The sequence below is a fragment of the Natator depressus genome, chromosome 2, assembly GCF_965152275.1.
Source record: "Natator depressus isolate rNatDep1 chromosome 2, rNatDep2.hap1, whole genome shotgun sequence".
NCBI classification, from domain to species: domain Eukaryota; kingdom Metazoa; phylum Chordata; order Testudines; family Cheloniidae; genus Natator; species Natator depressus.
Window position 1 is genome coordinate 99,712,215 of NC_134235.1, and position 17,575 is coordinate 99,729,789.

The following is a 17,575-nucleotide window of genomic DNA, read 5'->3' on the forward strand; positions in this document are numbered from 1 at the left end:
GGTGATGCGATACCTCCATTTGTTGTTCAGCTATCAGTCATGAGGGAACTAACATTAAGATAGAACTTTGCTTAATTTGCTAACAAAGGCCATTCACTTTGAGGAGATGATGTGCTTAGTCTCTGGGGAAGCCAAAAGGAGTCATCAGTGGGAAGTTCAGCCAATGTTGCATTAAGGGTGGTTACTTAGCAGTTATTGAGCAGGAGTTTGTTGTGGTTTTCAGCTGTATTAATGGCATCAATTTAAGGTGAACTATAATAACATCTCAGAATTAAGACTGGTAAAAAGTCAATAATCCAGAGCAGTCTCCACTTCATCAGCACCTTGTTATTTTTCAGAGTTTTAGGTAAAATTCAGGCCAGTGAAGGAAAACCCATTCTCTGATTCTTTAAGACTCCCCAATGATGAATATATTTACACAGAGATAGGCCAAGGTTTTTCAAAACTGGGTACCTAAATCTTTATTTTGTTGCAAAAATAAATGACAGGATATTGAAAAGCAGCAAGCACCCAGCAGCTCCCACTGAAGTAAAAAGAATTAGAGATTGAATGATTTACAGTCATCTTACAAAAACTGTACAAGTGCAGGTGTCAGATAAGAGAACAAGAGAGATGAGGCAGAATAAGTTACTGATTAGAGTAAATATACCTATTGTTTAATTATAAAGTTTTATCCCACTTATACCGGATGTTTTCATATGCAGCTGGGAAGTCATATATAGGCTTGGAAGGATTAGATTTTTATTGGTAAATGTTGATTTCACTGTACGCTTAAACTGACGAAAAATATTTCCATTGATAAAAATCAAAATTTACAGACATGAAAAGTAAGAAAAAAGCTGCTTGAGAAAATGCAGTGATTTAGACTTTTAAATTAGGCTTGTTATAAATAGACTAGTGAATGAATAGTAAAAACAGCTATGATTTGTTGATTTAAGAATATTTACTTAGTATATTTTGACATATGATGTTGACAGTGTGTGTTTTAACAATTTATAAAGCTTGAGATTCAAGAACTTAAATGTCTATTGAGAATGTCTGACCCCCATTCTAAATGTTCACACTTGCAGGGAAAGTAAAGACAAAAGTCTAATAAAAAAAATGCTTAAAAATAAACATTGATGTTATCCACCGAAATTATTTTAAAAAATATGGAATTTTGCCAAGCCTACTCATACAGTTCCTCTTATTATTTATGGATTGCACCTTTTAGCATGGTGCACTTATAAGACAAAATTAACTGCAACATTTTGAAGTTAAGATCAAAGTATGGGAAATTGTCTCCTGGGAATCTGCCTAAGTGAAAGTCTTCTGGTCTGACCATAGTAGCTTGATGCAATCATCATCTTATGGCTCTATCCTCCTAGTTTCAGTCATTAGAAAATATCCAGATTCATTGAAAGTAAACAAAAGTTAGATACCTGCTCAAAAATCTTAGTGACTGCAGTCAATAAATGTATTACAAGAATGCAAGTAGCCACCCCAGAGTTAAGGTTTAAACATGGTTTCTCTTTAAACCCTCCCTTAAAAAAATAAATTGATATACACTGTGAAATCATCTTGAAAAAAATCAAAATGTCAGTTCAGAACCTAGAGTAGAGTGTGTGATGCAAATCTGAATTCATTTGCTGAAGGGGTTCAGATAGTGAGATACAGTTTCTTGTTGTATCATTCTTTTGGGCATGGGATATAATTAGCCTAAAGCTGCAAGAAATTAATTTTTGGAAAACCATTAATGCATTTTTAGATTTTTTTTAAAATTGCGATTGTGCAGCTGCAAGGCAGGAGAAACAGCTCAGTAACTCTAGGTTTATCTCTGTCAACCAATAGCGATTGCTCTGCACTTCACACTGTGGGACTGTAGGAAAGCAAGATTAGATTTAGAACTGTGGTACGCAAAGAAAAAAAAACAGATTTTTTTTTTTTTTTTTTTTTGCTAATGAGGGGTATAGTACTGTGATGTTTTCAGTTCCTATTGCTGCAGAGCACAGTTACAACAATCTGGCTGCACTGCGTGCATAGCAGTACCTTAACCATGCATTTCCTGTTTTTTTTGTAAATCTCTGACGTGTCTTTTCATGTAATGCAGACACTGTTTTCAGAGATGCATGGAGATATCTTAACTGAACATTTCTAGTTTTTTAAGATTTGAATATGGGTTTTGAAATCCCACATACCAAAAGGGTATCTGGGTACGGCAGGGAGAGCTCACTGCTGAACAGCAACAACTTTAACTCCGCCTAAACAAAAGGGGTTTTTTGCAAGTAAATTTCAACACTCTGATTGTAACTGCAAATACTCAGGAAGGAAAGGTGGTCCATAAACTAAAGAGTTATAAGAAATACAACATTCTAGTTTCAGAGTAGCAGCCGTGTTAGTCTGTATTCGCAAAAAGAAAAGGAGTACTAGTGGCACCTTAGAGACTAACCAATTTATTTGAGCATAAGCTTGTGTGAGCTACAGCTCACTTCATTCACCTTATGTCTCCTTTCCTTATCAGCACTCTCCATATCTGCTTTTTTTTAAAAAAACTCAATGTGCAATGTGCCTACATGAGTGGACTTCACCTAGCTAAATTAAGACAACATAATTTCTTAAAGGGTAAAATAAACAGTAATCCATATTAACCTGATGCATGAACTACACCGGGGTCGAACACCTTGTTACTATTTGTATTAGAGTTGAACCTAAGGGCTACAGTCCCATTGTGCTAGGCACGGCATAAACACATCAACTATGGCTACATGTAAAGAAAGCAGCACAATCCCCTCTTGATGGTACTATTTTTCTGCTATTTTCTCCCTCTTCCTTCCAGCATGTTTACTTATTTTCTAACCACTTAGCCCTGCCTTCTAAAAGGACACATTGAAGGTCTGACCACCTCTTTACTACTTCCACTCTTATTTCTGGGGGCATATTGGTCATTTGTGCTATAACAATGTGAAATACCAGTATTCCTCCAGATGAAGCTGTACAGCTCACCTGTTCAATAGATATGGTCATTTTCTGGAGAAAGTTTGTGCACTGGAGCCTTTCTGGTGTAAAAATGAGTAATAGCTACTAACAAGAAGGAAACAACACTAATTTTTCTCCTAGATAAAAATCATTTCTGTGCATTCCCTTTTATCTTAGTCAAATTTAGAACAAAAAAAAAAAAAGCACCATGAGAAAGCAAAAAGCTTTTGACTACCCCTTTCTGGAAAATAACCAGTATCAACAAACTGCAGAGCTTCTTAATTTTTGTGTGGCCAACACTCCCGATTTTATTGGGTCACAGTATTAGGTGTTTTTCTTGAAGTCCTAGAGATGTGATTAGGTGAGAATCTCAGCTTTCATTACAATCTTTCATTTCTAATATACTCTTATTTACTATCAGTCTTTTATATAGTTCCTGCATTAAAGGTAAGTTAGTTAAATCTAGTGACTTTGCCAAAATGCTAGGTTAACAAGTAACATTTTACTCAGCACGTTGCTACTTAAATATGGGCTGCATTTCTAGTCTTTCAAGTCTCATAGTGTCCATTCCCCACCATGACTAGCTGGCTTCAGATCCAATGTGCATCCCAAGCCTGCAGAATGCTAAGATATCACATCTATCATGAAATTCACCAAACCAGAACCTCATTTTTCACAATATTGCATGGGGGCTTTTTTCCACTTTTAAGAAATATATATATATATATGATTTATAATAAAATAATAGTAGTAACAATAAGCTTAGCAATTGTATTGGCATTTCATCACATACACTTTTCTTGATATTATAGTCTTCCTCTTGTAGTATTTTTTTCCTCTTACCTTAATAGCCTTCTCAGCGCTCTGATCTCGTTTTCCTACATGGTTCCCCATGGCAAGCCACTCAGCTCTTCAGAAACTAAAATAAAAATAGAAGAAAAACCATTTTTGAAAAACTAAACATGGATTTCAAAAGAAATTTTGGAACCTTTCTTCTCACACCTACCAAATGGCCTTTCTTGTGCTATAGTTATTAGAGACACAGTATTTCTACAGTTCCAGGCCGGGATTTTCAAAGCCGCCTACATGAGTTAGATACCAAACTTCCATTATCTTTCAATGGTGTGGCCACACACTAGGGGCGGGGGTGGCGGGGGAAGGTGTTTTCATAGCTAACACAGGGTCACTACCGTGGTTAAATCCTAGTCAAGATAAGGCAGTTATAGTTTTCACATGTGATAGCAGGTTGATGTATAAGGAAGTGAGATCTTCAGGATTTATCTTGACCTGCTAACATGTTAAAACTACAACTGCCTTGCTTCAGTAGGATTTTAAGTCTTGTTAATTGCCATGTGTTAGCTAACATGAGGTTAAGAACACTCCTAATAAAGACAAGACCTGAGCTGAGTAGCCTTATCTCTGAGATTACTGAGTGATTTGGAATGGGGTTAAATGTTTTGAATGTCTTGAGTCTCTCAATGCTGAACTACTCATTGGAATTATTTTTGCTCAGGATTTCCATTTTTAGTGGAAAAGAAGAATCGCTGGAGAGGATAAAGATGCAAAAAAGGGTAGCTGCTTTCAAGCCTTTCATTTCTGAAAGCATCTGAACCTTTGCAAAGATCTGAAGATTCTCAGGTCCTTTTGGACATCATAGACCTGACTCTTTCCGCCGAACAGAACCCAAGCTCCTTCCCTTGTGTTGATCTGTTGGGCATACTTGAGATGGCTGGTACAGTCCCCAAAATGAACCCTCAGTAAATCTTCCCAGCTAAAGTTTAAGGACCAGATTGTCAAGAGCTCCAGCTCTCATTTAGGCTCCTAAATGAAGTGCCAGATTTTCAAAAGTGTTCAGCACACAGCAGCTCCCACTGTTGCACTTGTGAATATTGGGGATACTAACTGTAGCTTACTGAATACTCGATGACTCATCTCTTTAATTTTAATTTAACTTTCAGCTTCTAACTCATTATTTTCTTTGTTTATTCATTGTGTGCATTTGAACCTGAAAGCTTATCTTTCTTTCTCATAACAATATTTGTGGATCACAGGCCAATGCCCAAAAAGCCTAAGGGAAAATTAACTGTTTCTCCAAAACGTTCAGAGGCCACAACCAACCACAGAAGAATGTTTTTATGAAAATCAGTAACTCAGACTTCAAGGTCAGATGGGACCATCATGATCATCTAGTCCTGCATATTGTAGGCCACAGAACCTCACCCACTCTCCTGAAATAGACCCCTAACCTCTGGCTGAGTTACTGAAGTCCTCAAATCATGATTAAAAACTTAAAGTTACAGAGAATCCACCATTTACACTAGTTTTAACCTGCAAGTGACCCGTGCCAGATACTGCAGAGGGAAGGTGAAAAACCCCCAGGGTCTCTGCAAATCTGACCCAGGGGAAAATTCTTTCCCAACCTCAGCTATAGTGATCAGTTAGACCCTCAGCATGTGGGCAAGACCCACCAGCCAGACACCTAGGAAAGAATTCTCAGTAGTAACTCGGAGCCTAGCATCCCATCATTAGCCACTGGGATTTTTGCTACTGGCAGTTGCTGATGGGCCACATGCCACTGTAGGCAGTCCCATTATACCATCCCCTCCATAAACTTATCCAACTCAGTCTTGAAGCCAGATAGGTTTTTTGTCCCCACTGCTCCCCTTGGAAGGCTTTTTCAGAATTTCACTCCTCTGATGGTTAGAAACCTTCGTCTAATTTCAAGCCTCAACTTGTCGATAGCGAGTTTATATCCATTTGTTCTTGTGCCAGCACTGGTGCTTAACTTAAATAACTCTTCTCCCTCCCTGGTATTTATCCCTTTAATGTATTTAAAGAGAGCAAACATATCTCTCCTCAGCCTTCTTTTGGTCAGGCTAATTTAAATAAGCCAAGCTCTTTGAGTCTCCTCTCATAAAAATAGGTTTTCCATTCCTCAGATCATTCTAGTAGCCCTCCTCTGCACCTGTTCATTTGAATTCATCTTTCTTAAACATGGGAGACCAGAATTGTACATTGTACCATTATACAAGGCATTGGCGAGACTTCATCTGGAATATTAACACTTCCCTGTCTCTACTGGAAATACCTCACCTGATGCATCCTAGGAATACATTAGCCTTTTTCACAGCCACATCATACTGGTGGCTCATAGTCATCCTGTGATCAACCAATACAACTTCTGTGTAATTAATTCCATATGATTTACAGTAGGGATGAAACAAAATTGCCTATGCATTCACTTAGCTGGAAACTGCTGAAAACCGTACCCATAGAACACAAACATTTTCCAATGACCAATCAAACCCTTAATACAAATTCTCTATGGAATTTTAGAAACAATCAAGGCATCATTATTTTTCTCGCAGTATAGGGGATGAAGACAGTTGCATGTTAACAACTCCTATTGGTTGTCAGAGTGAGAGCTATGCAAGCATAGCTGAGAAGAGAAAGAGGTGTAGCCTCATTGCTTATAGTAGAAAGAATATTCATATAACTATAAGGTTAGAAGGGACCATAAGGGTCATGTAGTCTAACCCCCTGCCAAGATGCAGGATGTGTTGTCTAAAAACCATCCGAGACCAATTGCTCTGAAGCCTCCTTTTGAAAACCTCCAGTGAAGTAGCTTTCAAAAATCTCCCGAAGCAGTTGGCTCCCTTGTCCTACTGTTCTTACAGTTAGGAAGTTTCTCCTGAGATTTAATCTTAATCTGCTACGCTGTCATTTGAACCAACTGCCTCTTGTCCTGCCCTCTGTGGCAACTTTTCTCCATCTTTTTTATGGCAGCCTTTCAAGTATTTGAAGGCCACTATCATATCCCCCCTCAATCACCTCTTTTCCGAACTAAGAATATCTAGTTCCTTCAGCTTTTGCTCATATGGCTTGCATTCCGTCCCTTTCATCATCTTTGTTGCTCGCCTCTGGATCCTTTCCAGTTTCTCTTCATCCTTTCTATAGATTGGTGACCAAAATTGGATACAGTACTCTAGCTGAGGCCTAACCAGAGCCAAGTACAGCAGTACTATCACCTCCCATGACTTGCATACTATGTATGTCTGTTAGTTCAACCCAAAATTGCATTTGCTTCTTTTGCAACAGGATCAAACTGCTGACTCATGTCCTTCTTAGCTGTGCTGCTGCAAAGCCAGTTATCCCCCATTCTGTAATTGTGCATTTGGTTTTTCTTCCTTAAGTGTAGCACCTTCCATTTGTCTTTGTTGAATTTCATTTTGTTGTCTAAAGCCCAGTTCTCCAACCTATCAAAATCCCTCTGAATTTTAGCTATCCTACAAAGTGTTGGCAACCCCCATAGGTTGGGGTCATCTGCAAATTTGATCAGTTATGCTTTCTATTCCCACAACCAGGTTATTAATAAAGATGTTAAACAACACCGGACCCAGAACAGATCCCTGTGGAACTCCACTTGAGACCTCCATCCAATCCAACATCATTCCATGAATAGTTACTCTCTGTTCGTTGTTATTTAATCAAATCCACTTACTAGTAGTTCCATCGAGAAGGCGTTTCTCCGCAACTGACTTATCAGAATGTCATGTAGGATGGTGTCAAAAGCCCTGCCTAAGTCCAAGTGTTTTATGTCCACCACATTCCCCTATCCACCAAACCAGTTACCCTGTCAGAGGAGGAAATAAAACTGGTTTGGAATGTAAATCCATGCTGGCTGCTAATGATCACCCCTTCATCCTCCAGGTATTCACAAATTGAATGTTTTATACATTGATACCTGGGAAGCTACTAGAGCAAAGTCACGCTGTTGAGCATAGAATTAAACCCTGGATCAAACCCTGAAAACCCCACTTGGATTTTTCAGTCATTGATTTGACATACGACCCAAGTCAAAATCAGCTGACCTATTTAGTAAATCCTCAAAGCATTTTTATATTACAAGATCATGATCACTTGGCTTATTTCACCAAATCTCATTAATTTCAGAAAGCTTTTCTTCTCCTTGAAAAAATGCGCATAAACAAAGAAAAATGCATTTAATAGGAAGTTTGTGACAAACTAATAATAGCATATAAAATCACGATTATGGCTAACAATTTTTACTATATAGTTTATTGTACACATATACACTTACACATGCTGCCAAAAAAAATCCCCCAAAAGTCAATACAAAACAGCAGAAATTAATATCAAAGGAACTCCTGGGGACTAACATTTTCAAATTATATAAAATGCAATTAACATTTTAGGGTTCAATAGTGACAGTGTCCTTAATTTGCTATTGGATGTGTCTGGGGATACGATACAACGTTATACAGAATGCCTCCTTCAATGACAAGCCGTGAAAGAATGGAAAGTCAACCTTTATGTCTCATTCTCTGGTTCCTCTTGCTATGTTTCAACTTAAATAGTGCTTACATAGGCTAAGCCGCAATGCTTAAACCTTAGCTTGCTGTTGGCTAATGTGGTTATGCTTGCATGTTTTTCTGTTAGAAATGTACGCTTTTGTGACATTTAAAACACCTGGAGTCACTGGTGACATGTGTAACTGAAGATAATGTGATGCACTGAAAGTAAAAAACACTCAGGAAAGATACATAAATTACAAAAAATATGTACTCTCCACTCCCCAATGGCACTTTCTTAACAGTTTAGTTTTCGTTCCTTGTGACAAATACGACAGTATATTAACTCATACACTATGAAGTTTTAGTAATCCGAGACCTCACCACAGCTTTCAACTAATTCTGGGCTAAATGGTGCCATTAGGCACAACTTTAAGCTGGGGGGGGAGGGAGGGGAGGGCGACTACGACAGAGAACTTCACTACTACAGTTGAGTATTTGAGGAGGGACTGTGGACTATTCCTTGTTGTGGCCAATACAAAGGAAAGATTAGCCACAGCTAATTTGGTTGATTTTTGTCCCAAGGAGCAGCAGTCCATGTGCTCCCCCAAGCACAGAGATTACATGGATTGTCTCTGGCCCTTTTAATGTGTGTAAAATCGTGGGAGTGTTGTGTTACCTTCCCTATACACTCTCAAGAACAATCTGGTCTTACATCTTCACAGGAGATGTTAACCATGACTAATTTATTTTTTTTAATTATTGTTTTTGCAGATTAGCAAAGTGCAAATTGGTGAGGTTTTACAGTACACATTATTACGTTCACTGAATTCCATTCATTCTAAAAATCATACTACACGTTATTGTATCTGATTAAATGATTACCCACTTACAACCACTTCTGGGATCTCTCACACAGGACAAAAACAAAACCATCAAGAGCAATCATGTCCACACTAGTTAGAGTTCACAGGTGGCCAACAGCATAGCAGAGGCTGTAGACAGTTCTAAAAGAATCAAAATTCCGGACTTCACTGCTAGGAGATCATCAATGGAAACAATACTGATGGCATTAAAAAAAAAAAATCAAAAAGGATTCTAGACCAGATTCCAACAGGCCTCTGCTCTACAACTAATGGTTTGGTGCTAAGCTCTGAGAAAGTCTCCTTTGGAACATGAGCAAGAGAAGGACAGGCGTGGGAACAGGAGGTTAAGAAGGAAAATCAAGATAGGGGTATGGGGAGGATCACAATATTAGGGTACAGAAAAAGAAACAGGAGGAATCACCAGAATGGGAATAGACTGGAGAGGTAGTAGAAGCAGAGAGAAATGGGAACAAGGACATAAGAAGGAAGTATGTGGAGAGATGGGAGTAAACTAGAAAAACAAAAAGAAAATGAAAATAGGAGTAAGATAAATGAAATATGGAAGACAAAAAGGAGGAATGGGAAAAAAACATCTAAACTTAAAGCTGTATTTAAATGCATTATTCTAAAAACATTTGGAGGAGGCATGGGATCATATACCTTAGAAGTCAGACCTTACACATATAGCTCTCTGATGAGAAAGAGAGGAACAAGTAAAGAAATAATCTGGTATGTGGTGATTACTACAGTTATGACAGTAAGCCAGGCATAACTCGAAGAAATTAATATCCACTTCCTGCGTTTCTCTGTTACATACAGAATAGTAAAATCCTTTTAAGGGAACAATTCAATATAGGTCAATTATTCAAATAAAGCTATCATAAGCCTTATTTCAGCAGTCATAGATAGAAACAACCACCACCACCATTGAACAAAGGAAGAATGTGGAGCTAATGTGATATTTGCAATCTATCACTCTGATCACTCTGTTTGCATGTTGCTTCCCCTTACAGTCTAAGTAAATAAGGGAAACAACAGTGGGGAAAAGTAAGCTCTTGGAGTAGGACTGTCTGTTTTCCTAGCACAAATATGGGTCCATGGGCTCTACTGCAGGGGTTCTCAAACTGGGGGTCGGGACCCCTCAGGGGGTCATGAGGTTATTACATGGGGGGTCGCAAGCTATCAGCCTCCACACCAAACCCCGCTTTGCCTCCAGCATTTATAATGGGGTTAAATATATTTAAAAGTGTTTTTAATTTATAAGGGGGGGGGGGTTGCACTCAGAGGCTTGCTGTGCGAAAGGGGTCACCAGTATAAAAGTTTGAGAACCACTGCTCTACTGCAATAGAAAAAAAAAACAAACAAAAATGAACAGCTGTGTATTTTATGAACAGCAATGTATAGACTGATGGGGAGCTAACTGAACCAAATATGCAACATGACCAGCATGCTAATGCCAGACAATGAAAGAAACCATATGCAGGATGAAATGATCTAGATGGCCGTAGACTGTTAGCTTGTGCAGCTAATCAAATTAAGAGAAAATACAATTTGATAAGCACATGGAATCATCTGAAATCGACTACTAAGCAATGAGCTCATGATTCCAATGTGGATCATTTCTTCAGCAAATTATTCTAGCTGTTTAATGTACACTGATTAAATACAAAGGAAATGGAAAAGGAAAAAAATCTTGCATAGTAGAAGAGCAAAGCTCTATACAGAAATTCATGAGTATGGTTTGAGAGTGGATTTAAATACGGTTGTGTATTTGGGTTCTGCAGGAACATGACTAAAGTTAAAATTAGTGATCTTTGAGTAAAGCCATAAATCTGCACTTAGGTTTTTCATTCTCTTTTTAATGTCTCAGGGAGACAAGCATATGGCCAAAATAATACAATCTTGTCTTATGTTTATTTCCTCCAGCCTAGGAACTGATGTACTGTACTATAAAATGACCAGATTTCACCTCATCTTATTCATACATAAATGAATGCAAATGTTTAATACTAAATTCTAAATCAGATATCTAGATATACCTACCTGCAATAAATTTTTTGCACATAGCTAAGGGACTATGATTTTTAAAGAGAACATTACTAAAGACAGACTTTTCAGCCCAAGAAACAAAAGCAACACAGCTGATTAGCAAAAACATGCTATAATCATGGGCCTCCTCCAAACTATGACAAGCAAAAAACTATAGTCTTCTGAAAAAATGTATCTCCAAAATCTAACATGAAGGACAATTAAAAATGAAAAATGTACAGTGCTGATTAATTATATATATATATATATATATATATATATATAAATATATATTAGTGTACGTGAATTTGCATAAGCATATGAACATTCACCAAAATAAACTGAAGTGAATAGGAACATATATAAAGATCCAATTCTTCAGTCCTCATTAAGGCAGAAGACCCATTTAATTGAGTAAGGAGTGCAAAATCAGGTCATGTTTTCAGTAGCTATATAAATAAAATGTGTTGAGTAAAATAAAAAGAATGTTTCTTATCCTTATTCTCATCCTTACTTTTAAAACATTTAGTAGAAATATGAGCATGTCAAACCCCAATTCTGGGAAGACTGAAGCACGTGCTTACCTTTACACACCATAAGTAGCACTGCTGATTTAAATGGGACTAGTGACACGGCATAAAGTTAAGCATGTAGGTAAGGTCTTTATACCATAGAGGTCTCAAATAGCCATTTCAAAATCTGAAAGATTGTTTTTTTTAAAATGATAGTGAGAGTGTTAGTTTAGCCCTGTGAATTTACCCTTACTGGTTATGTTACATAATTACATACCAATCAGAATGACAAAGTAACAAAAGATGACAGCTCCTTGCAAGTGCATAGTGCATTAATTTGAAGCACATTTGTTTTCTGTTGAGTAATAAATAATGAATGGTGATAAACTCATGTGACAACTTCTTAGCAAAACTCTTACCACAGGTAATAAATAATACACTGGAACATCTGAAATCATATTTACTGCGCACTCCGAGTATGGTTTGTGCTGTGCAAAACAGAGCCTATGTCTTTCTCCATCTCCCCCCAAGGAGTTTAAAATTTAAGGCACAAATTGGGGATACTCATGGGAGTAGGCTGGTGATGATATAAAACACTTTCTTCAAGGTGCACTATAATTAGCAATCCCTTCAGTGTCAAGGAATGGCATCTTGAAGTGGCAACAGATCTCTGCCTATTTATTTAAGAGTGATACCTGACACCTTCCCCTTCTGAAGCAAAAACTGCTGATGCCTGCCAATAATGACACTACACTCAATGCTTTAGGCCCCAAAGTTTAGAACTGCAGGTAGTAAATATCAGGAAACCAACATGGCCACACCAATCCCAATCTGGAACCGGTGTGAACCCAAACAGAGGAAAACAATCCACTGGAACCCTGCAGAGGCACCATTCTGAAACAAAATGCATCCTATCCATACAGAACATTTGAAACTCCTAAAAGGAGCTTCTAATCAGATTAAAGTAGTTTGCATTAGTCAGAAAGAATTAATTTGGACCATCTGGCATGTTAGCTGAAGACTTTTGGCCTTAGTAACAGTTCTTCTGTACAGCCACATAAAATCTTAGTGCAGAAGATAATGAGGCTACAGGGAACTCTTTCGCAACCTTCTCCCAGGTCTGCATCTCCACTGCCTCAACTCCAAGACATCACCCTTACAATACAGTGGCTGCCCAGCTTTAGAAACAATGATGGTATGGCAAGGGAGTGGGGAGGCTCTTCTAGCAGCTGATAGAGGTGACCAACACCCTAATTTGTATAGGAAATCACACATGCCACTCCATAGCCTCCCCACAGAGTCATATTCTAACAATGCCATAAAAATAAAACCTCGGCAACTCTCACTTCTCTGCTGTCTAATCAAACAAACAAAAAATTGATGGGAAGCTCATTTCACGCCCAAGCATATCACCACCCAAGCAATAGAAACATGAAAATAAAACAAGAGTGAGGGAGGGACCTCGCTATCCTCTACAAGTGGAATATGGTTAAAGATTATTCTTTTTTTAAATAACTGGAAAGTTTTCTTTTGTTAAAGAGCCCATTTTAAGCCTTTTGAAATTAAGTGTGTATTTAGGGTAGGGAAGAACACATTTATCAGCAATCCAAAACAAGTGTCACTTTAAAATTATTTAGCTACAACATTATTGAAAGAGCCAGATGATGGCATCTTAGAAAGCAAAAGCTTTCCTTGGTTTTGATCTAAGTTAGAATATATTAATGAAATACAACAGTGACACATTTTTGAGATGATGATATTCTAACTACAAATTGTGAGGAAATCTTTTCACACACATACTGAAGTAGAGTCTGAACAATCATCATTGCAGAAAATCCTAAGGCTTGAATTATAGATTCAGAGGTCTGTAAATAATATCAGATCTAATAAAGTTCATTTTGTATATATTCTAAGTATAAAGAGTAAACTCCGCTCCAGACGCTATTTTGCAGTGACCACTAATGAATCTCAAAGAAGCAACAAGCACCTATATATATATTTCCATCTTAACTGCACATTAAGGGTCATCTAAGTTTTAAAATATATTAACTGCAATTCTCAAGGCACAGATGCTTCTAACTGGTATTTTAATATTATCCCTGAATAGTAGCCTAGTCAAGTGCGTAAACTTAAGGCTCAAATCTGCAGGTTCCTACATGCTTGCGTATGTGACTCAGTGGAATTACTGACATGGAGTAAAGTTATGTAAATGCATAAGTGTTTTCAAGAATCATATTGTAAATATTACTCTGTATAGGACTCCAAATTCATCATGGTCTGATATGGATGAATCAGGGTGAAGAGTTGCAGGATCACATTTTATTACTTTTCATCACTCTGGTGAACAGTCACCACAGAAAAATTAAGGTATGGGCGGGGGGTACATTGCCTCACCATCACTTCCTCAAGTAAAATAGAAAAGTTGTCAAACTGGAGCAGACCAGTGATCCATTTAGTTCAGCGATTTTGGTCAGTGGCCAGTGCCATACACTTCAGAGGAAGGTGCAAGGAAACCTCATAATGGACAGTAATCGAATAATTTGCCCATAAGGCAAGTTCCTCCCTAACATCTCTACCCTCTTGAATTAGCTGTTGGATTATTTCAGGCAGCACGTGGGGGGGTGGGGGGGATGTTCTTATTCAATGAACTGGAAATTCTCATTATCCATCATTTCATCAAAATAATATTTGACTGAAAAAGTTAAAATAAAAAGCAGCATTCTTTAAAGGGAAAAAAATGTGTAATTCTAGATGTAATGCACTAGATGCCAGAAATATGAATAATTAAGGCCAGGATTTTCCCATTTTGGTGGCAACTAAGCTCAGGGTAATTCAGAACTGACAAGTATTACACTATGTTTGTACACTGACTTGCACAATAAAGGCCCTGATTTGGTTACATTTTAGACACTACTGTAATATAAATGTTCATTAATAAATAACATATGTCCTTCAGCTCTGATAAGGCTGGGCCTAAAATGTTTTCCTCCCAAGAGCTAGACCAAGTATTTAATACAATTTACCTGAAAAGATAAGAAATTCAGACTCGGGTTTTGATACAAATATATAAATAATTTACAAGTATATAGCGTCTTACTCTGATTGATTTTGGTATCTTTTGGATGACATCACTCCATTCAAAACACTTGTGGAAAGAAACCACATTTCAAATAGTGGGAAAGGGGAGATTTTGGCAAAGAACACTGGGGCAACCACTAGGTCAACCAAGAAGTATGATGGTATACACAAAGCAGACAGGATCTCAGTTTTTAAGGCATCAGCTAACTTATTTTTTAATTTTTTTCCCCATGTGCCTCACATGGAGAGGATCATGTAATTATTCCCTTTTAAGTACACCTCTACCCCAATATAATGCGACCTAATATAACACGAATTCGGATAAAATGTGGTAAAGAGGCACTCCGGGGTGGGTGGGGGGCCTGCATGCTCCAGTGGATCAAAGCAAGTTCGACAGAACGCAGTTTTACCAATAACGCGATAAGATTTTTTGGCTCCTGAGGATAGCGTTATATCGGGGTAGAGATGTATGTCATTTTCAGTGACACCACCATGTTGTATAGTTGACAGTCTAAACAGAATTACAGAAGTTGGTCCAATAAAAGATATTACCTCATCTACCTAGTCTCTCTCATAATTACAGATAACAGTCTGTGAAATTATAATGAAATTGTTGGACAGCAGCCGTCGCAGGAATTTCATACCTCCTTATTCGTTTTTTTCTTCTTTCAACCCTTCCCTTCCCCTCCACAAACTGTGGATTATAGGCTTCATAGATATTAAAACAACCTTGGTGTTTCTTCTTTACATTTTTCCTCTTTTCCATGTCATAATTATTTATATATTTTTTCGTATGGTATGTTAGGAATTTATCAAGGTTTTTAAAAATAATTCTTCAGGAGAAGTTTTGTTGTTTCCCTGCAGGGAACCAAATACAAGATCACCCAACACCATTCAGCAACATTGATGTAAACATATTTATGGTCAAGTATAATCTCTGTGGTATCACATTAAAAAGAGCAACACAGACCATCTTATGTAAATGTTGCTTCCCTTATAAACTTTTAATACAGTACTTGAAAAAGATATCTTTAAGGCCAAAAGATCTTTCTATGCTGAAGCGTATTGTTTGTTTAATAAATAGCAAAGTATATTATCCACATTGTAAGCACTTTTCTTCAAAGACAAACATTGCTGGAGCGTATTGAACCATATGCTTCCTTCCCAGCAGAAGAAATATCCATGATATTCCAGGTATTACTTTCAGAGTTTCCTTGGTTTATTTCACTCAAGAGGGGTGAAGGGATCCATAAAAGGATGGACATATGCCAAGAAACTCCATCACATCGTAGGTTTTGTAGAGACGTAAACAGGTATTATCTTCCAAGTTGCGTAGTAACATCCTCACGTGCACTCGCTATACTGTGTGGATCGACAGTGCAGAGGGAAGTAATATTAGTTACTGTTCCTTGAACCTGCGCTATGTGTGAAGTTCCATTGGGGGTCTCAGTAATTCATAGGATCATGCTATGTAAAGTGGCTTTCTCCCTTCCCACCACTGTACCCCCACCTCAGAACTAGAGAGGCATGAGAAGAAAAGGGTTTTCCACTAGCTCCTTGGTAGCCTAAGGAGAATGCCATGAAGGCACAGCTTTTGCTACTGCCATGGGTTTTGGGGTCTTCAAACATGTACTTGTGTCCTTATGCTCCTCCTGCCCTTCACCACCACATAGGGGAGAACAATGTCTAACCTCTGCATTCTCTGGGCTTGATACAAAATGGGAATTTTGCCTGAGTATGAAGGCAGCATCAAGCACTCTCTTGTTCCCTCATTTGCTAATACCCATATGGTTCATTTACTTTGCTATGTTTTATTGTGTAAATTAGTCTTTTTTAAAAAAAATTACGATATTACATTAAATAATACAATTATGTAGATAGTAGTATTACGATCCTGGATTATTTTAAAAAAATATTTGAACATACAAGGCAAGATTGTGGCTTTAAACTGCTGGCTGTACTGCGATTGGACAGTGAAGAGGAGCTGCACACCTGTATTTGCTCCAGGACAGGATGATATCTTCAGAGCAGCACTAACAGAATGTAGCTATGAGAGGGCCCTGCTACCCACCCCCCCCTTTGAAGCATGCAGAACACAATGACAATATGCCTCTCCTCCACCACCACCCCCTTTCCCCACCCCCCCCCACCCCCGAGGGACCCTAGTATTTTTGTAGTGCCAAATACAAAAGCACACAGGAAGCGGTGGGAAGAACTGGGTTTGTGCAAGGCCCTTGCTACAGGGTTGGGGAAAATGCTCCTTACTCCACCCCTTCACATCACACCAAGATTTAGGTCCAATCCTCAGTTTTTTTAATATCCTTTAGTTTAATGTACTGTTTTTGAAATGGGATAGACCTGAGTCCAAAACATGAAGGTACATTTTCTTAATATATAAGTCCGATACACTGTAAAAGCTATAGTAATGGTCAGGCCGATATTTTCCAGTGCTATAAGGATATACCTATGTGATCGCATAGGACAGATGTTAAAACATCAATAAATGACAGCAAAATCCAGATTTTAAAATGGCTTATTACAAAGTCCTATACTTCTGTCAGGACCCAATATATCTATTCGAGCCACATGCGGTTCCATTTGTGGGAAATGTGGATAGTCATAAACAATGTGAAGAGCATCAGAGAAAATGGGAAAAAATAGAAATGGCAGCAAGATATTTACTAACATTTCACACACATTAGTCCATTATTTTTTACTCAGAGATTTACAGTGCTTGAGATTAACATATTGAGAGCTCAAAAGAACACCTGTTGTTATAGGATGAAGAGAAACAAAAACACAAAACAAACCCAAAATATCCGTA

The 17,575-nt window shown here is 37.9% G+C and overlaps 1 protein-coding gene across 2 annotated transcripts in view; it reads right to left on the minus strand.

Annotated features, from left to right (window-relative positions):
* MBP (myelin basic protein) overlaps positions 1-17,575 on the minus strand; it is a 163,517-nt gene that overhangs the window by 122,213 nt on the left and 23,729 nt on the right. For both annotated transcript variants that reach the window (XM_074944736.1, XM_074944737.1), the window contains exon 2: positions 3,799-3,874. In XM_074944736.1, the coding sequence (XP_074800837.1) occupies positions 3,799-3,849 (51 nt within the window). In that variant the 5' untranslated portion in view covers positions 3,850-3,874. The remainder of the gene's footprint in view (positions 1-3,798; positions 3,875-17,575) is intronic.